The following is a 22,047-nucleotide window of genomic DNA, read 5'->3' on the forward strand; positions in this document are numbered from 1 at the left end:
AGTTGACATTGTACCAATTATTGTATCAACTATAGGAGTCATACCACACAATATCCACCAGTACATCAACGCAATACACCTACATCCAAACGTATGTATACAACTACAGAAATCTGTAATTATTGATACATGTTCAATTACCCAAAAGTTCCTAAATGCAATGTAACATATACCACACAGTTAAAAGGAAGTCACGCTTGATCAAGGTCCGCGTCACTTTCCATTTCTAACCAGATATAAAGTTTGATTGAGAAAAGAATATAATAATAATAATAATAATAATAATAATAATAATAATAATAATAATAGTAATTTTTAATGCCGTAGTTTGTGTAAATACTATTCCAACTTTAGCTGTATTACCTTTGGAATAGCTTCTGTGAAAATAAGTTGTCATTTTTTTTTTGTCCATGTCAACATACTATTTATCATATTATTAACAGTGTGATTGGTCATAGGGATGTCTGTTCATGCCAGGAGCATCGAAAATATGCTCAAAGAATATAGTGGCAAACATTAAAACATGTTTAACAAAATAGGTTTGATCATTTTATCAGAATCTCATTCCATTTTTAGCTTGTTATCAATCTTACGAAGCAAAACCTATTACACAGGTGTTTTCTATTTGTCAGATAGTGTTTACTTTTGGTATTTGTGAGTCACTCATATTTATCTGATGACTGACATCAAGTGACGGGGTTGTAGCTAGATCTGAGGCTTCACCTTGAAGTAACTCATAGCTCTGTGTAACAGAGGTTTGGAGGTGTGGCTTCTGCAGAGTACAACTTCCAAAGACTAAGTCGTGTTAGCCTAGCTGCCCAACATCACATCTATGACATGTCTACGCCATGTGGAGGACTCGAGAGATACCATATTGAGTGGTGTCCTAATCACTGGAAGCCCGTAATTAGTTGGTTTTATATTGTAACTGACGTCCTACTGATAAATGCTATTTCAAAGCACTGGCACACTGAGGATCTCTCAGAACTGCACCATTATTATTGTAGTTGTAAGAAAATAGTAGGAAATATATTGGTGGGTAAAGAATTTTCAACTTTCGTTGTTTCAATATAACTTGCGTGTTGCGAAAGTACGCCATGTCAAAGCAATGGAACATTTAAGATGTATCAAAAATTCATTGTTCTTGGTATAATTTGTTATAATTAAATGTTAGTTAATGTCACATAAGTGATACTATAAGTCGCTGAAGAATGGAAGATTACAGCAATGTACTGGGTATAGCTGCAGATTGTGAAGTCATGGTGTCGGACTTCGTGAAAAGCAGTTTCCAATTTTTTTATATATATATTTTTTTTAAAAATTCACATTTGTGTTTTCTAAAAGATTCTGAGACTTTCTTGTTAATTTAATAGAAGTATGTTCTGTAATACTAAATGTTACGTGTGTATAAGAGCTCTGTTTCACATGAGTGATCGCGGCGGGGTCAGGGATTATCTCTGCCTCGTGATGGCTGGATGTTGTGTGTTGTCCTTAGGTTAGTTAGGTTTAAGTAGTTCTAAGTTCTAGGGCACTGATGACCATAGATGTTAAGTCCCATAGTGCTCAGAGCCATTTCCACATGAGTGAGTTTGTTCCATTATGTGCACAGCTTAGAGAATATGGGCAGATGAACATTGTTTTCCTCATCACTGCTTGATTCGATATCAATTCAATATTTATTTGTTTATTCATACAAAAATCACATCACAGCTTAATACCCATGACATCCCAGAAACATCACTGTTTCGTGCATGAACTCTTGAAATCTGTTGAAAATGTACAACATTTATCATGCAGTAAAGCTGATATAGACAGCATTAAATATCTCTCCAAAATGTGTCTTCTAATATGATTTGTAGTGGTGAAATTACAGGAAATGTGATATTTGTGGATAAATATGCTTTAGTGTCTATATATTTCATCTTGAAGTTATCTGTTGGTGTTATTTAGTAGTTGATTATGAAACTGATAAACTTTTGGTTAGAGTGTAATATTGCCCCCACACTCCATTAAATTTTAGTTTTGGTGACAGCCTGGAGTCTAGCTTAGTTACGATCGCTAAATGTCTCTACCTTACTCAGACACGCTTGCATTAGGACATTGTATTTGATCAACTCTTTTCAAAACACATACACCATAGCTTTTTATAAATCTACCTGTTTCATCCGTGTGTTACCAACTTTGGCAATCTGATTCTACTTTTATCCAAGTGAGTACTGTAAAGTGGTATATGTTATAGTTTGATGGAAGCAGACATCATCTGTATTTGTATCTGATCAGAACAAGCAAATTGAACTTAGGATTACATTCATTACACATGATTCAGATAGAATAATTATTTCTGAATAATATTGTTGTTAGTAGAGGACATAAAACAGTATGTCACATCAGGGATCTAGTAATGGATATTGGCTATCATAATGTGAAAGTTGATGACTGGCTCAGCATTAATACTGCACAAGTGAAGTATTGCTCCTACTTCTGCCACATCATGTATCTGCCTCATTGAAACATAAAATTGAAAACAAGTATCAGTAATCAGATGATAACATTACAATATGAGAAAATTAACATTTTGATTTTGTATCACCCCTTTAAAATGTTTGATGATTATTAACTTCACCTGTATTAACTAAGGGGAAGGATATGATCATAAATGTTCTTGACTCTGTAGTCCACCTTCCAGGGATCATACTTAGTCTGTACCATTCTGCTGATAAACTGAAGTCTATCATCTGTAATATAGTTATTTACATGTAGTTACTCTATTCTGTGTAAATTCATGGTACCACTCCTCATTGTTTAATTATTGGCTAGGAATATATTGTCAGCAATGTGATTAAAAACTATCAGTGTTATAACGTTTACTGAGCTGCTATTACAGTTATCTGCCACATAAAACTTAGATGTTTCTGTCATGTTTCAGTCGTAGACAACAAACCGATCCTCTCAGTCTTCCAGATAATGCTGTTGGAGCACATTGCGATGTGCCGACTGGTGATGGGAAACAAGTGTCTAGCTTTGCAAGAAATTGCACAGGCGTGTATGCTCTGCCAGCAGCAACCACGGCTGCTGCAGACCCACAGCTCACAGATGCATACGTTGCTTGGCCTTTATTCAATGAGCATGAACTGTTTGGAACAGGCTGAGGATCAGTTTATGGCTGCACTCAAGGTTAAGTCTGGGACCAACAGCAGTAGTGATTCTGCAACACCGCCTCAGGTAAGCCCGATGTCAACTGTATAGTCTCAGCCAAAGCACATTATGTTGTTATTTACTGTTTCTACTCTTAATGTTTCTGCTCTTAATGTATTCTTGACACACTTCCTGTAGATATTTAAAGATTATAGACTGAAGACAGGAAAGCAAGGTGGAATGTTTTCAGCCCAGCAATGAAAACCTGACTTTTAGATAGAAAAGCATTTTAGATCCTTTTAGTTCACAACTTTTTTTCAGTGTTTAACCAGTGAGTGAACTCCATTTCTGTAATGTGATTCCAAAACTTGAGAGAGATATCCATTGACAACCACTACATTTCATTTCATCAGACCTGAAATGCTTTACACTCAGAAACTGGATTACTGGTAGAAATACACTGTGTAACAGACTTAAAGAGGCATTTTTTTTTTTTTTTTTTGAAAACCCATAACTGCCTCCCACTATGATGTAGAAGTTTGAAATGTGGCTCAAAGGTGCCCACAACTACCCTCTGCAATGGTGGAAAAGTGTGGCACCCTGTGACATCACCCTTAGGGTCAACAGTGCTTCAAACAGAAAGATGTCGACGTGTGTGTGTGTGTGGAAAGTCAGAGCTCATTAGTTCATCAGAGCTGTAAAGTGGGTTAATGATGTCACATTGGCACCAAATTTCACCATAATTCTGACCAACACCACTGTGGATGTGTCACAACGGAAAGGTTCTCACACTTCCTCTTTCCCACATTTCACCCCTTCTTTTGACTGTATGGTATTCTGGATATGGATCGTAATAAATAGTTCCCAAGTTTTCTATATACACATATATTTTACCATAAAGTCTGATACACATGAACACTGCATGAAATACAAAGTCAGACTGAATTAAACGTGGCCGGCCAGAGTGGCCGAGCGGTTCTAGGCGCTACAGTCTGGAGCCGCTACTGTCGCAGGTGTCATGGATATGCGTGATGTCCTCCGGTTAGTTAAGTTTAAGTAGTTCTAAGTTCTAGGGGACTGATGACCTCAGAAGTTAAGTCCTATAGTGCTCAGAACCATTTGAACATTTTTTTTTTTAATTAAAAATGGCAGCTCGTCAGAACAGTTAATATTCCAAAGATTGTAATTTGTGTGGTCGATGTGACCTATCGAAGCCACACAGCACCCCTCCCATAGGACGCAGTACAGCCTCTGAGCCCTGATGGGGATTTCAGCGTCGGGATGAGTTGTGCGAGGCAGCAGGTGCATTACTGGAAGCTCCATCTCCGTCGGGTCGGTATGCAGAGGGCGGCCGCCGGTCCATCTCATAATCCGAAAACCAGCAGGGTAGGGAGTGATGAATCGGCCAACACGGGAGTAGTGTTATGGGAGAGGAGGCGGCGTGTGAGCGTGCCTTCCCTGAACGCAGACTGAGCCGTCCAGAGAAATGAAAGCTCAAACACATGACGGGTCGCACTCTTGTGGGAGGGACAAGCTATGCACTATCTTGACATTGAGTTCCTCGGTGAGGGTGTGGTCTGTGCTGTCAGTGAGCAATACAAGTACACTATTATCTAATACCATAACCGACGCGCTGTCGACGCGGTCAGGTTGTATGTTGCAGTGGAAACAGAAGGACGGGGCCTGCGCGTCTCAAGTACCTGAAATGTCTTCAAAACCTGTGAATGGGGATGATGATGACATGCCTGAGAAACGCGCGAACTGCGGTGGTGAATCGTTGGACGGAGAAAACCCAACCGTAGGTTTAACGGACTCGTTAGCAGGTTCGTCAAAAGAACAAGTGCTCGGGCAGTCCAACTGGGATGGCAGAGAGGTGTCATAGTCTACAAAGGCAGGCTTGAGCCTGTGCAGAGAAATAGTTTGCAGGCGATCTTTTATCGTAATGTTGAACATCGTCTTGCTCCTCCAGAGTACTTCGAAGGGGCCAAGGTAAGAAGGTTGTAAGGGTTGTCTGACAGTCGTCCCTGAGCATGATGTGTGAGAAAGAGCTGAGTGCGGTCGGCACTAAGTGTCAGGTGGGGAACGTCTTGACAGGTGGGTGTTTCTAAAGTGTGCATGCATCCTTCCGATAAAGTCTGCGGTAGAGGGGGGATCCTTGGGATCTTGTTGGAGAATTAGTTCCCCAGGTAAACCCGGTTTATCGCCGAAAACGAATTTGGAAATCGTCCCGTGTAAATCTGGTTTAAATGTAGATCGTAGGCCCAGCAACACCCAAGGAAGTGCCTCGGACCAGAGACAGTTGTGGCACATGAGTGCAGTTTTAAGGGTGCAGTGCCATCATTCCACCAACCTGTTGCTTTGTGGGTGGTAGGCTGTCGTCTGGATCTTTTTAGTACCGCAAAGATTACAGAGAATCGTAAAAAGTGCAGATTCGAACTGTCGACCCTGATCGGTTGTGATGGTGGACGGACCGACGAACCTAGTGATCCTGGAAGAAACAAATCCTTTGGCCACAGTTTCTGCTGTGATGTTGGGTAAGGGGACGGTTTCCACCCAATGAGACATTCTATCTATTGTAGATAGGATATACCTGTGGCCCTCCAATGGAAACAGGGTATCGATAAGGTCGATATGTACATGATGGAAACGTCCCTTAGGGATGTCAAACTTACTGAGTGGTGGAGAGGTATAATGTCCTATTTTGTTTCGTTTACAGGAAATGCAGCTCACTCACAAAACAAAAACTTTTGCAAACTCCTTCTCAGTTGCCGCTGTCCGCCTCTGGAACAAAATGCCGCTTACCTTTAGGAAAATTCAATCTCCTGCTGCTTTTAAGAAGAAGTTGAAGCATTTCCTACTATCATCCTCATAAAGTTCTCCACAAAATTAATGTACAAGGCCAATCGTCTCATCTGTCAAATAGCATAGCTAGCGTCTCCTATCTTGCTCCTGAGATGCCTTCCTCTTCATCTATCTCTATTAGCCACGCAATCTTCTTTTCCTTTATTATGTTTCATCATGTCTCTCTATTCTTCTCCTCCCTTCACCATGAGTCTCCCTCATACTCCCTGCTGCCAGCACTCCTATCTAAAATCTTTTTCTTCAATAATGTATTTTTCCAGGTGTACCTTTCTAATTGTTTATTTCACTTTTTGTACTAGATGTAGTTTAACATGCCTACTAAAACATATGAATGTAAAATAAGTAGAATGCCTGCTTAGATGTAAGAGAGGGCCTGATGGCCCTAATCTTGCCAGGTTAAATAAATAAACAAATAAAAGTAAAATAAAATAAAAAATAAAATGCAGCTGCGTGCCCATGTTTGACAGTTGCGTTTCACATCTTTCCACACAAAACACTTGGTGACGAGGCGACTGGTGGCTCGGACACTAGGGAGGGTGAGATTATGCAAGGCATTGAAAACCTGTCGACACAGCGTGGGCGGGAGCAAAGGCTGCAGAATGCCCATAGAAGAGTCACACCACACTTCGTCCAAAATGCCAGGGAACTTAGCCTTGGTAAACATGAGCAAAGATTGCAGGTCCGTGAGCAGAACCTGAGTGTCCTTGTCCAAAGCCTGTAGAGCAGCGAGGTCGGATAAATCAATGATACTTGAAACAACATTGATCCGCGAGAGGAAATCAGTGTATGTTCTCCGTGCCTTTGACGTAGCGTACGTCTGTAGTAAATTGAAGGGGCCACATCAAAGTGGTAGAAAATTTCGGGGGCGGGGATCCTCTGGCAGGTTGCTGAAGGCGTCCGCCAGCGGTTTGTGATCAGTAAGAATGAAGAAAGGACTGCCCTCGATGTCAGTGCGTAAATGTTTGACGCCCTCGTACACTGCCAGAAGCTCTCTATCAAAAGCGGAATATTTCTTCTGTGCTGTAGACAGTTTTTTGGAGAAGAAATGAAGTGGTGATACTGTGTCACCTTTGCTCTGTTGCAATACTGCTCCGATTGCGATGTCGCTGCCGTCCGTAGTGATAAACGAATTGGCAGACGGATCAGGGTGGGTGAGTATGACTTCATGAGCTAAAGCTGTTTTAAAAGCCCTGAAGCCTCTATCAGGGGTTCAGTCCAACAGACTGGTTTAACGCCCGAAGTTGGTTTACCAGAGAGTGAGTCCATAAGCGGGGCCTGCACAGCAGTTGCAGAAGGTAGATGATGGCAGTAGTAATTTATAGTACCTAGGAAACATTGAGTTCTTTGTATATAGCTGTGGGTGGCAATGACGTGACAGACTGCACACAGGATTTGGGAGGCTGTATTCTGTCTATGAAGACAGTGTAACCCAGAAGTGTCACAGAAGACTGATGCAATTGGAATTTTTCTTTGTTGACCTCAACAACGTTGGATGCCAAAGTCTGGAGGACATGGGATAAATGATCTTCGTGGTCTTCAGTCAATTTTCTGAAAATGAGTATGTCATCCAGGTATGCGAAGCAAAACTCAAATCATCGTAAGATCGAGTCAATGAAACGTTGCCACGTTTGTGCTGCACTCTTTAAACCAAATGGCATGAAGCTGTACTGGAACGAACCGAGCGACGACGTGATGATCAGTCTTTGGAATGTCTTCAGGTGCTACAGGTATCTGATGATAAGCATGTTTGCAGTCAATCACAATGAAGATTGTGGCGCCCAATAACATATGAGTTTATGTTTGGCATGGGGTAATTATCCATGACAGTGCGAGCATTTAAACATCTGTAATCACCACACATTCGAAAAGAACCATTGTGTTTGGTGACTTGGTGAAGACCAATTGCTGACCGATGGTTGTAGAATGCCTGCCTCCAGTAGTTCGTTAATTTACTGCTGGGCCACACGCAACTGAGGACCGGCAGAGGTAATTATCTTGTGTGTCGTTCCGTCAGTGACGGAAGAGACTGAGAACTGCACACGAGGCTGAGTAACATTTTGACGTGGAGTTTTGGGACGCGATGACGCGTAGCCATTAGCATGAGTGGGAAAGGGCAGCACGAAAGTCACATGCCTATTATGCGAGCGTGATGTGCGCTCGTTTGTAGAGCTCGGCTGCATATGCAGCACGGAGCAGAGTGGGGTGCGCAGCAACTGTCTATTGCAAACTTTGCCTTGGGTAACCGGCCCGGGTGAGAGAGGCGTTTGTGTCACGCGAGGGACAGTGATGGCCGCCGAGTTGCTTGGCTGGCATGTGGGAGAGGGGCAATGTTTATCAACAAGCGGGGTGGCTGCCTGCATAGTGGATGTGGTCGTGCTGTGTGAGCGACTGTTATTGGAGACACTAGGCACTGTGCGTAGTGGGCACATGGGTGGTGCAGAGGGTCACTGAACGTGAATCATCACACACAGTGAATGTTTTTGTACTAACGTGATGAGTGTTTGAACTGATGCTTGGTGATGAAGTTCGATCCAGTGAAGGAACTGCGGATTGCGGTTTCAACAGCAAGGTGCGGGCCGCAGCGAGCTCGTAAATGTGAGCAATGCATTGTTTCAGCTCGTCGTTCTCCCGGCGGATGTGCACTGCTGAGTTGTATTCTGAAAGTAGGTTAGTGACGCAGGTCGCAATCTTGCCCGCGAGGGCGGAACTAACGTAAACTAAATCCCATGTTGCAGTGGAAACGGAATGAGGAGTATGGGTGACGGAGCACAATATCTGAGTGTTAGACAGGTGGTGTAACACTGAACACTGGACTACGTTCGGGGAGAGCTTGTAATGGGAAAGAAAAGGAAACGCCAAGAAGGGGATAGGTGCACCATCACTTTCACAGGACTGACAGTTTGTAAAGTTGATGCGTTGACAGCTCGTAGGAGAGACTTTGTCGGTGAAAATTTGGTAGGAGCAAACGATCAAGGTATGATAGACACGTCAGCGCCAGTGTCAATTAGGTAGACAAACTGCGATGAAATGTCTATTACATATAGACGACCGCTCAGCCAAGACGACGAGTGGATGGAGTGCAATGTTAGAGGACGCCTGTGAAGTTACGCGCAGGACACAGTGTCACTTAGTACCTGCGGTTGGCATTTGGGTGTTGGCAAGGTAACCTGTACTTCTTGGCCTCGGCCACAAAAAATTTTGTGGTACCAACAGTACGGATGAACCGGATGTGGCGGTGGCAGTGACTGTGATAGTGGGGGAGGCTTGTCCTCGTTGATCTGTTCTGGGACATAAACCGGAATGTATGGAGTGTGTGCGAGTCTTGAGTGCTCGGAAAGAGGAGATAGAGAACGAGTACTGCCTGGCGGCGTAGAAGGTGTGGAAGCGAAACGGGCCCTGCCCCTGCCTGCAGACAACCAGTAAACAGGAGGTGTAGTGTCACACAACGATGGGGGATGATCTGGGTGTTTCTGGCGCAGGAGCGCATACAGCTGATCTGCAATGTGTAGGCGAGAACCGATAGACTCGAAAAAGTGTGGCAGTAGGTGTATCTGTTGGTCGGTAGGTAACTTGGCAGACCATACCGCCCACAGAGTGACGTTTGGCATTGTGTGTTCACTCATGAGCAACCTGAGGCGGCACCAACGTTGTGATGGAGTGCAGTCCCCCAGGTGCTCCTCGTACAGAATCTTGATTATCAATTTCTGTGGCGAGCAAGCGTCGGTCCAATACAGTTTTCTTGGCGAACTCGTACTTCAGTGGTGCTGGAGGTGAAAGTAGAAGCTCACAAATTAAATCAGAGTGGTCGTGAAGGTGTGTGACCAAACATAGGAACTTGGAGTTGTCATCAGTCACTTGATTCAGCTTGAAGAGGTGCTCCAGCAGTGCGAGCCATCAAACTGGATTGTCCTTGTATTGGGGAGGTAGCTTGGGTAGGCGGCCTGGAGGTGGAGACATAGGTGGTTTCGGCGTGTCTTGGAAGGCCTGTGGGTTCTGCTGCACAAGAGTTCATGCTGGGATCCGGCATCCCCAGTGCGTAAATGTTACTATCACACACTTTCGGAACAACGGATGCTCTGAAGACGCCTGAAAACACGACGTGGCAGTCACGGTCGGTACCATGGGAGCGAACAGGTGAGCGGCGTGTAATGAGAGCCTGTACACTGGACCAGAAATTGTGGGAATAACACCGACATTGTCCAACTCGGAAATGACACGGAAGGCCGGCACAGCAGATGCAGACGGTACTGCAGGAGGAGCGAGCGTTTGTATGGTCGGAATCGAGGTCCCCCCGTTGGTGGTGGTGGTGGGGGGGGCGCCTCGTTGTGCTGGAGCTTAAAGTGGCAACAGTGAGAGTTTTCCGCGCACACTGGCCATGTACGCTTCGTGGTAGGGCCATAAAACACTGGTGAAACCTGTTGGCGGTGTTTGCTCTGGCAAATTGGATGCAGAAAAATGTCTGTTACTGATTTGTGAGGAAGGTGAGGCTGGTGTAGCTTGGTAATAGTTAACTGTGTGTGCGTTTTGCACAAGTTGCACACGGCACTACTGTAACTGACGTCGTGGCACGTAGAGGATCAAAGGACGTGTGCGAATTTCGGTCCCTTTGAACTTTGTACAAGTGATTGATCGTTACACCATTTAGAAGATCGTCCACTTCACTTTTCACTTGTTGCTGTGCATAGTCCGGCGGAACAAAGCCAGAGTCCATTGTTTGAGGTAACTGCGTAACACTCGGTCGTTGTGGAGGTGCTAAAGTAGAGGTTATCCTCATTGAAGATCATAGATCATTGTCCGTTAGCTGCGAAATAACTGATGGTGGAGTGCTGTGTTGGCTTGGCCGTAAGAGCTGGGCCTCCAAATCTTCATTAAGAATGTTCGGTGATGTAGGTACGGCATTGGACGTGACACCTGTTGATTCTATACGACCAGTGCGGAAGACGTCGAACTTTTTGTCCAGGGTCACCAATATGGGATTCTGGATATGGATCGTAATATACGTAATAAACAGTTCCCAAGTTTTCTATATAAACATACATTTTACCATAAAGACTGATACACATGAACACTGCATGAAGTACAAAGGCAGACTGAATTAAACATGGCGACTCGTCAGAGCAGTTAATATTCCAAAGATTGTAATTTGTGTGGTCGATGTGACCTATCGATGCCACAACTGTGATGCCCAGATTTGAAATGTTGCAGTTTCGTTGTGGGAGGCTCAGGGAAACATTTTAGACACAGCGCCCCTCAGAATCAACATAAAAGGAATCAATGAAACCATTCTTACCTTGGGGTATTGATTCCCACACATTTTGCCATCAAAAAGACAGTTTTCTGTGCGATGAGTAACAGATCAGTGTCCTTGACATAACACTGTTGATATCCCCCAGACGATTCAGCCCTTCTCTAAGGACACCGTGGGTCTGCAGTACCACTGAATGTGATCACACCCCTTTCAAATCCAGTTTGAGTACAACTTTTGCTTAGTTCTACAGTTAGGAACCACTCGGGACCATTAGGTAAAATTTGAGCGTGACCCAAAGCAACAGAAGGTGTTTATACGCTTTTTCAGCCCTCCAGTTTCTCACCCTCCTGTGTCGTGATAATGGGGGGGGGGGGGGGGGGATGCGACATTAATAAAAGCATAAATAAAATGGCAAAAGTCCATCTAAGATGCCCCTCCATACCATCAACACTGTCGATGCCATCCACACACTTTTGTTAAGCACTTTAAAAATGTCACTCTACAGAGACAGCCATTAGTGATTCCTGTGTGCCAGCTTGACAGGCATCTCTTTCTTTCAATCCTCCTTAGGTATCACATGTGGCCAGCAAGTGCTAATTCAGGGATATAGTGCCACTGAGCTGAGATGTGCCATAAGAGATGCCTGTCATGCTATCACCTAGAAATCAGTGGATGGCTGTCTCTGTAAAAGGACATTGTAAAAGGTAAAAGTACCCAACAGAGGTGTGTGGCTAGTGCCCATAGTGTTGACGAACTGGAGGAAGGGGGGGGGGGGGGGGCGGTATCTTAGAGTGACCCTTTGTCATTTTATTCTCACAATTGTCAATGTTACACGCTCCAGTGGTCATGCCATTGGCAGGTGCGAAACAGGAAAAAAGCAAAAACACTCTTTTTCTGCTTTGGATCACTTTAAGATTTCATCAGATGTTGATGATGTTAGGACAGCAACCAGCCTCAAATTTACTTTCAGTTCCTTTATTCAAAGGCTACCGTTTCCGGTTTCGAATCGTTGTGATTCATCCTTAGACAGTTTACATGCTTTCTTTACGACATGTGGTGTGTTTTTTACATATTAATTGTCCTAAAATATAAATAATATATAATTATAAACACGCCACACACAGATGGTTGCATTACAGATATTCGTTGCATGTGACTTAAGTGTGGTCCCACCCTGTATACCAGGGTAAACATTACGGTCACACCATGCTCCAGAGCGATCAGAATATGTTCAGTGTAGTTCCAGCACCATGGCATGTTTAGAGTTAAATCATATAGGGGTGTCAGCAATATCAAAGATTGTCAAGAACACTGTCCTGTTGCCTAACACACTGCACGCTGTGGTTTTCAACTATAAAAAGTGTGGGAATCAACACCCCATGTGGGATGAATTTCTTGAATCACAGAGCATTTGACTCTTGTTTAAAACTTAACACTTTGAGGACCAGCCACTTATAAGACTTTTGAGCTCAGAAGACCAGACATTTACGTCATTATTTTAAATTTACTGGCACATTTGTGTGATGTATCTTTAAGTATAACACAGGCAAAAAAAGTTCAATATTACATGTGAAAGCTTAGCTTCTCTTGCAACTACACTATGTATATTAATGAAACAATTAACGTTTTCTCTTTGTGTGTTCTTGCTACTTAACAGTTATCTTGCTATTCGCTGACTACAACACATGAGCTATGCTCTGAATATCTGCTGCCATTTTCAATTTCAACACTCAGGAAAATGACATGCTGTGTTTGGTGGAACTCGAATTTATACTTTTGTAATACGAGAATATGCAGCATATATGTTGCTGTGAATCAAAGGGCTTTCCAACCCGCCCCCCTCTGTCCCCCCTCCCTCTCTCTCCCCCCTCCCTCTCTCTCCCCCCTCCCTCTCTCTCCCCCCCTCCCTCTCTCTCCCCCCTCCCTCTCTCTCCCCCCTCCCTCTCTCTCCCCCCCTCCCTCTCTCTCCCCCCTCCCTCTCTCTCCCCCCTCCCTCTCTCTCCCCCCTCCCTCTCTCTCCCCCCTCCCTCTCTCTCCCCCCTCCCTCTCTCTCCCCCCTCCCTCTCTCTCCCCCCTCCCTCTCTCTCCCCCCCTCCCTCTCTCTCCCCCCTCCCTCTCTCTCCCCCCTCCCTCTCTCTCCCCCCCCTCTTCCCCCCATCAAAGGGCTTTCAAAAACATCTCTCCATTTTTTTTTCCCAAAAAGTGTGAGGACGTTCTACACTCCTGGAAATTGAAATAAGAACACCGTGAATTCATTGTCCCAGGAAGGGGAAACTTTGACACATTCCTGGGGTCAGATACATCACATGATCACACTGACAGAACCACAGGCACATAGACACAGGCAACAGAGCATGCACAATGTCGGCACTAGTACAGTGTATATCCACCTTTCGCAGCAATGCAGGCTGCTATTCTCCCATGGAGACGATCGTAGAGATGCTGGATGTAGTCCTGTGGAACGGCTTGCCATGCCATTTCCACCTGGCGCCTCAGTTGGACCAGCGTTCGTGCTGGACGTGCAGACCGCGTGAGACGACGCTTCAGCCAGTCCCAAACATGCTCAATGGGGGACAGATCCGGAGATCTTGCTGGCCAGGGTAGTTGACTTACACCTTCTAGAGCACGTTGGGTGGCACGGGATACATGCGGACGTGCATTGTCCTGTTGGAACAGCAAGTTCCCTTGTCGGTCTAGGAATGGTAGAACGATGGGTTCGATGACGGTTTGGATGTACCGTGCACTATTCAGTGTCCCCTCGACGATAACCAGAGGTGTACGGCCAGTGTAGGAGATCGCTCCCCACACCATGATGGCGGGTGTTGGCCCTGTGTGCCTCGGTCGTATGCAGTCCTGATTGTGGCGCTCACCTGCACGGCGCCAAACATGCATACGACCATCATTGGCACCAAGGCAGAAGCTACACCGAGAGCCACCAGTGGCCACATCTGCCAATCCATGGGGCATCACCTGCATGGATAGCGAGTGGTTGAACCCTGGTTAAATGCTAGAGCACTGAGCTACAGTGGACAGTTCTCTTCAGTGTGGCGAACCATGTACAGTCTCCAGTTACTGCAGAGTCTACTAGCTGCAGTGTTCATCACTTGTCTCTGAGACTTACGCTCCTTAGGCATCAACGGACAGCTTTGGACTCGATGTAGGCATCACTCAGAGGCACAGTGACAGGACTTAAATATTTTGTGGGAATTTTAATAATTTCAAATATCTTATTGTACTGGATATTTCACAAGAAGAAGCATCATTTAAGTTGAGTATTTCTTCATATTTAATAAATATCATCTTATTACGTATTGTTTGGAATCTTTATGATTGAAGATAAGCTATGCCATCCACCTGTATTCCCAAAAGCGCACAAACAGGTTGGCAAAGGAGTGTGTCTTGTGAGTGCCCATGGCTGTGCCACTGATTTCTTTGTACACCTTCCCTTCAAAGGAGAAATAGTATGGCTTAGGATAAAGTTAGTAAGGTGCATGAGGGATGAGATAGTGTTTTTGGAGTCTGAGGGACATTGGAAAAGTTAGTGTTCAACAGCAGCAAGACCGTGGCCATGAAGGTTGTTGCTGTATAGGGAAGAAGTGGTGTCAACAGCGATGATTACAGATCCAGGATCAGGGTGTATACACGGACAAGGAAAAAATGTCCGGATTTTTCCCAGATATCCCAGTAAAAACATATACGTTTTCCTGGGCAAAAGTACACTTTTTCCGTGCTAAGTGACAGTAGGTTTTCCATAGATTTCCCCTTGGAACTGTAAAACTTGTCAATCCTTTGAATTGGTAACGCTTTATACAATAGCATACACTCCTGGAAATGGAAAAAAGAACACATTGACACCGGTGTGTCAGACCCACCATATTTGCTCCGGACGCTGCGAGAGGGCTGTACAAAGAATGATCACACGCACGGCACAGCGGACACACCAAGAACCGCGGTGTTGGCCATCGAATGACGCTAGCTGCGCAGCATTTGTGCACCGCCGCCGTCAGTGTCAGCCAGTTTGCCGTGGCATACGGAGCTCCATCGCAGTCTTTAACACTGGTAGCATGCCGCGACAGCGTGGACGTGAACCATATGTGCAGTTGATGGACTTTGAGCGAGGGCATATAGTGGGCATGGGGGAGGCCGGGTGGACGTACCGCCGAATTGCTCAACACGTGGGGCGTGAGGTCTCCAGAGTACATCGATGTTGTCGTCAGTGGTCGGCGAAGGTGCACGTGCCCGTCGACCTGGGACCGGACCGCAGCGACGCACGGATGCACGCCAAGACCATAGGATCCTACACAGTGCCGTAGGGGACCGCACCGCCACTTCCCAGCAAATTAGGGACACTATTGCTCCTGGGGTATCGGCGAGGACCATTCGCAACCGTCTCCATGAAGCTGGGCTACGGTCCCGCACACCGTTAGGCCGTCTTCCACTCACGCCCCAACATCGTGCAGCCCACCTCCAGTGGTGTCGCGACAGGCGTGAATGGAAGGACGAATGGAGACGTGTCGTCTTCAGCGATGAGAGTCTCTTCTGCCTTGGTGCCAATGATGGTCGTATGCGTGTTTGGCGCCGTGCAGGTGAGCGCCACAATCAGGACTGCATACGACTGAGGCACACAGGGCCAACACCCGCCATCATGGTGTGGGGAGCGATCTCCTACACTGGTCGTACACCTCTGGTTATCGTCGAGGGGACACTGAATAGTGCACGGTACATCCAAACCGTCATCGAACCTATCGTTCTTCCATTCCTAGACCGGCAAGGGAACTTGCTGTTCCAACAGGACAATGCACGTCCGCATGTATCCCGTGCCACCCAACGTGCTCTAGAAGGTGTAAGTCAACTACCCTGGCCAGCAAGATCTCCGGATCTGTCCCCCATTGAGCATGTTTGGGACTGGATGAAGTGTCGTCTCACGCGGTCTGCACGTCCAGCACGAACGCTGGTCCAACTGAGGCGCCAGGTGGAAATGGCATGGCAAGCCGTTCCACAGGACTACATCCAGCATCTCTACGATCGTCTCCATGGGAGAATAGCAGCCTGCATTGCTGCGAAAGGTGGATATACACTGTACTAGTGCCGACATTGTGCATGCTCTGTTGCCTGTGTCTATGTGCCTGTGGTTCTGTCAGTGTGATCATGTGATGTATCTGACCCCAGGAATGTGTCAATAAAGTTTCCCCTTCCTGGGACAATGAATTCACGGTGTTCTTATTTCAATTTCCAGGAGTGTACCTTTTTTTTTTTTTTATTGTGTGTAACACTTATTAGCTAGACTCTCAACCTATTTAAAGATATGGATCAAAGAATCCTCTTTTATTGTGACCTCAACATAAAATTGTTCTCGTTTCTTTATAACTGTAATTAATGTGCAACTTTATGTTCATCATAAACATATCTCTGTAATGTCTTACTGAGTTAAGTTTATTGTATTAAATGAAGACATTTTTGTCAAAAGGTCAAGGTCATTTATTACAATCAACTTGTAAAGGATTATTGATTCGAACATCCAGTATCTCGCAGGAATCTCACAGCTATTTGTTACCTCAGACTGAGAAATTGTTTGTAGAAACCTTCAAGAGATTGTGAGTACATTACACACCAACAATCCATAGGAATATATCATTTTTGTTAAAAATTGTGAGTAAACTTGCTGCTACTTTTGTCTTTTCACTTTTCACATACAGAATAGGAACATTATACGGATACACTTGATATTCACTAAATAGACCAGAAGTCATCTGAGGACACACTGCCCTACAAAAGTTACATAAAATATGCTTACTATAAACTACCTTGTAGAGAAATATAAACCCTTGCCATTTCTACATATTCAAGCAAATGTTCCCCTAAAAAACTTCGTCGTGCTACAGTACAAAACTCAAAGCTGTACACAAATTTTTAGTTCAGAAAGGGTACCTGAACTCTTGGCATCATCTTTGGAGAAAGCATTGTTGTCTCAGAACATGGCTTACATTGGAGAGAGACTTGGCAAGGATTTATGCTTCTTTGAATCTTGTTAGTAGCGACATTGATAATTTTCTCGATAGCATTGGGTGTCCTAAGTCATTATTGATAAAAACAAGAGTTCCTTGCCATAAGGGATACTTTCTATCTCGTATGCAAGTACACATTGATCTCTAGAATGTAAACAGTCTCTCTCTCAGATCTGTCACATCTACACATATCTTATACATAAACCATAAAACATCTCCATCAGAGCAAAACCCTTTTAAGGGTAACAAAATGATTTAGTTCCCTGACTGTCCTGAAACTGCATATTAACCATGAACCTCAAAACTCGCATACAGTATATCACTCTTATTGCCACCCTGTAACTAGGGCACAAACACAGCTTTCTCCTACCAACAACATGTAACCGCATTAGAAATTAGGTGCAATACTGTCCCACTATGTGTAAGCCTACATTTGTGCATTCTCATAATCTCCCAAAATGCCAGATATGCATAGTTATTAACTCTTAAAGCTACAAAAATGCATAAATATTATCTCTTCAGGTGTCCGGTATTTCTTTAGAAGTTGACATTTCCTGTGCTGTAAATGTTTAAGTTTGTAAATCAATTTTAACTTTGATTTACTTGGGTATGAACAGCCTCATATTCTGAATACTGTAAATTCCTTTTTCCTTTCGTGAACTTATATCGGCAAGCACAGTCGCCTTAGGATGAGGCATACTTTTCGTAATGAATGGTCCCTCATGTAAAGGACAGAACTTCTATGTCACTTCACCTTTTTAAAACTTCAAACTTTGTGACTTCTTAGTAACACTTGTTCTCTTACATTGAATCATACTGGTGTTCCTATTTACCATCTTTTTCTTTTATTCCCATCCATACAGGTTGTAGCTTTCTTCATCGGATATAATGTTACTTTCTTAGATCAATATTTGATCACTACGAGAATGCATTTCATTCCTCCCTGCCCTCTAGGCACTGGACCAACATGAATCACAGCCACAAAATCCCAAAGAGCTTATCACTCGTATGACCATTATCACTATTCCAAGTTTTCTACTCCTGCAGTTGTTCCCACTTGAAAATCTGCCTCATACCCACAGCAGCTTACACCAGGCAGACCACTGGAAGATCCTATAACATTGAAGGCAGAACAACGTATGGAACCACACAGGTGTTCAGCAACTAACATGTTTATTGCATGCCTTTTTACGTAGGAATGACACTAATTAAATTGGCTGAGTGTATGAATGGACACAAATAACTTTCCATTTCCTTTAATTCTCAATTGCACTAATCATTCCACTTTATGTTCCTCTTCCTCTTGTAATTCATTTTTCCTTCTCTATTCTCCCCTACAAATATCTCTGGACTGAAGCTGGTACAATGCTTACTAATGTCCTATTTTGACTACCTCACTCTGACACCTACCTCTTCATCTTTGTCCCCCTTATCCACGAGTGGCTCCCTCTCAATCTGGAATTTGAGGCTCCCCACCCCCTTTTACCTTTTCCAAACTTCTTCAACCTAGCCCTCCTTCCTTTCTTAGGAAAGATCCTTTCTTAGGAAAGAACAGTAAAGTTTCAAAAGCTAGATATAGGTATTTTTTTTACCACTTCTAAGTGTTTCTGTTGGCAAGTATTTGGAATGTTGACTCCTGAATTTAAGTACCGGTGAGCCCTTCTGTCACCTACTTATTTTACAAAAGTTTCACATTATATTTTTGCTTTTGATAAGTTTAATAATAACCAAAAATATTTTATATTTTAAACCCTATCGCTAAAGTATTCACAATTCCTGTAGGTAAGTCTTTCTTCTGCTGCTGTTGTCCCAGTTGCGAGCCTACAATTTTGTGGCATTTGAAATATTACATATCTTTAAAAAATTTGGATTCCAATAATAATGTTGAGAGAGAAATCAGGGAAGTTTTTATTTATTTAAACTATAAAGTTAGTAAACAGTAAACAAGAAAATGCAGAGATCCTCGTAGAGACATATCACAAACTTTCAAATCGTAAAAACCCTCTGGAAAAGTTTGAAGTATGGGATGATTCAAAATGAATGGGACAAAAAGAAAGCATTCCTGTGACTATAGTAATGACTTTATTTCAGAAATACACATTAAATTTCTCATTAACAGTGTCAGCCGAGAACCGCTAAGCCTACATCGAGAACCAGGGGCTCAAGGGTGCAACAGTTTTGTCTATATAAGTAATGAATCTGGTAAGAAGGCTTCATTCTACGTGTAGCTGCGCGAACAACAGCATTGGGCCGCTCACACAGAAGATGCCACGATATTATAGGAGGAGAAGGCGTACTCGCCTTACAGTTTATAAAGCAATAGACAATATTGCTATTAATACTGAGAACTGTCAGTGCACAAGTCGTCCTGCATGGTCCTTCAGTGTTACGTGGTGGGGTTCTGAACTTTACTATTAGCAACAGCGATACCTTGCAGCATGGTAATGGCTGGGTAACCGTAGCCCTCATCCATGGACCTAAAGTCTACAAAGTTCCAGGGCTAGGAAGTTTTAACACCCATGATGTCATGCCTATCGGACGTTTCACAACACAGAGGTCTACAATAGAGAGATGAGCACATCATATTACTTGTCGGCCATGCCTTTCGTTCTCAGGACCAGGAATCATCGTAAAATAAATGAATTGGAATCAGTGTCACTGTGGGTTAAAGGTGCTGACAATTGTAAAAAAGTTTAAATTCGTTGGTGATGTTACCCAATGTTATAGAAATGAAATAAATTCCTTCCCTTCCCTTTTCCTTGTAAAAAAAAATCAAACAAACAAAAATAATTATAAGTAATGGACTCAAAGATTGACTCTCGCAGTTTAGGTTGACTAGGATAAAACATTGCGTGCATTAGTATTCAAAGTGGTGGCATCTGTCACAGAAAAGCATATTGTATCATAGAAGATGCAAAATAATCATCAGTAATGATTGATCAAAGACATTTTCAGACCCAGTTTGGCACCACACAGATACATGGGCAAAGCAGTTTCAGGATACAGAATGCATATGCATGAAGAAAATCAGTGGAAAGTCATCCATTGAGAACGAAGTGGTGTAAAGCATTCATATGGTCAAGAAAAGAAACCATAGAAAATGCACGTCATGCGAACAGCGAAGTGAATGTTTCGCAATCAGTAGTGTGGCATGTATTGCGCAAGCATCTGCAGTTCAAGGCTTACAGAACTCAAATGTTGCAGGCACTGAAACCAGCTGATAAACCAAATTGGAGACAATTACGCATTGATTTTCAAGCATTGATGGAGGTGGATGATTTCACAGATGGACTTAAGTTCTCTGATGTGGCCACTTTTCACTTAAGAGGAAAAGTGAACAAGCATAATTTTGGAATACGGGAGGGATACACAAAACTCACATGCTCCTCTGGAACTTGTACGTGATTCTCCAGAACTTAATGTTTTCTGTGGCATAACCAACCACAGAGTCTTTGGTCCTTTCTTCTTTGCAGAATCTACCATTACAGGCATAACCTGCCTCGATATGCTTCTCTCTGGTTGTTGCCTCAGTTGACAGAACAGGTAAAAACATCTTTCACAGTGCTGGATTGGTTGTGCATGCCATCAATGTTGTGACCTCAAGTCACCTGGCCTTGCATAAATATGTGTGTGTGTGTGGGGGGGGGGGGGGGGGGGGTGTATGAAAGATATGGTTTATGTATCCCTGTTTCCACAGGACTTAACAGAAGGTAATACACCAGATAGAGGCATGGTTAAGTGCATTGATCAGGCTATGTTCAGATGTACGTGGCTGGAAATGCAATACTGAATAGACATCTGCAGTATCTCAAATGAAGTGCACATCAAACATCAGTGAGCGTCCATTGGAACAGTGAGAGTTAAACTTTGTGAAACAAAGTCGTTACTATAGTCACAAGAATACTTCCTTTTCATTTTGAATAACCCTGTAAATATGGGCACACTCATTTTAACCACTGCCAATCTAATAATCCCTCCAACAATCAGTCTGATAGAACTGACAACCAGGAAATTAAAAAATTAATAAGTGTGTGGCAAAGACTTAATCTGTGGAGAAATCAGAAAAAAAATACAGTGAAACCCGCAGTCACAAATAACAGCTAACATCTACATCTACATCTACATCTACATCCCTATTCCGCAAGCCACCTGACGGCGTGTGGCGGAGGATACCTTGAGTACCTCTATCGGTTCTCCCTTCTATTCCAGTCTCGTGTTGTTCGTGGAAAGAAGGATTGTTGGTATGCCTCTGTGTGGGCTCTGATCTCTCTGATTTTATCCTCAAGGTCTCTTTGCGAGATATACGTAGGAGGGAGCAATGTACTGCTTGACTCCTCAGTGAAGGTATGTTCTCAAAACTTCAACAAAAGCCCGAACCGAGCTACTGAGCGTCTCTCCTGCAGAGTCTTCGACTGGAGTTTATCTATCATCTCTGTACTGCTTTCGCGATTACTAAATGATCCTGTAGCGAAGCGCGCTGCTCTCCGTTGGATCTTCTCTATCTCTTCTATCAACCCTCTCTGGTATGGATCCCACACTGCTGAGCAGTATTCAAGCAGTGGGCGAACAAGCATACTGCAACTTACTTCCTTTGTTTTCGGATTGCATTTCCTTAGGATTCTTCCAATGAATCTCAGTCTGCTATCTGCTTTATCGATGATCAACATTATATGATCATTCCATTTTAAATCACTTCCAATGCATACTCCCAGATAATTTATGGAATTAACTGCTTCCAGTTGCTGACCTGCTATATTGTAACTAAATGATAAGGGATCTTTCTTTCTATGTATTCGC

General features: G+C 43.6%; 1 protein-coding gene across 3 annotated transcripts in view; it reads left to right on the forward strand.

Annotated features, from left to right (window-relative positions):
* LOC126272207 (MAU2 chromatid cohesion factor homolog) overlaps window positions 1-22,047 on the forward strand; it is a 179,790-nt gene that overhangs the window by 130,893 nt on the left and 26,850 nt on the right. For all 3 annotated transcript variants that reach the window (XM_049974889.1, XM_049974890.1, XM_049974891.1), the window contains exon 7: window positions 2,927-3,222. In XM_049974889.1, coding sequence (XP_049830846.1) covers window positions 2,927-3,222 — 296 coding nt within the window. The remainder of the gene's footprint in view (window positions 1-2,926; window positions 3,223-22,047) is intronic.

Source organism: Schistocerca gregaria, chromosome 5, assembly GCF_023897955.1.
Source record: "Schistocerca gregaria isolate iqSchGreg1 chromosome 5, iqSchGreg1.2, whole genome shotgun sequence".
Taxonomy (NCBI): Eukaryota; Metazoa; Arthropoda; class Insecta; order Orthoptera; family Acrididae; genus Schistocerca; species Schistocerca gregaria.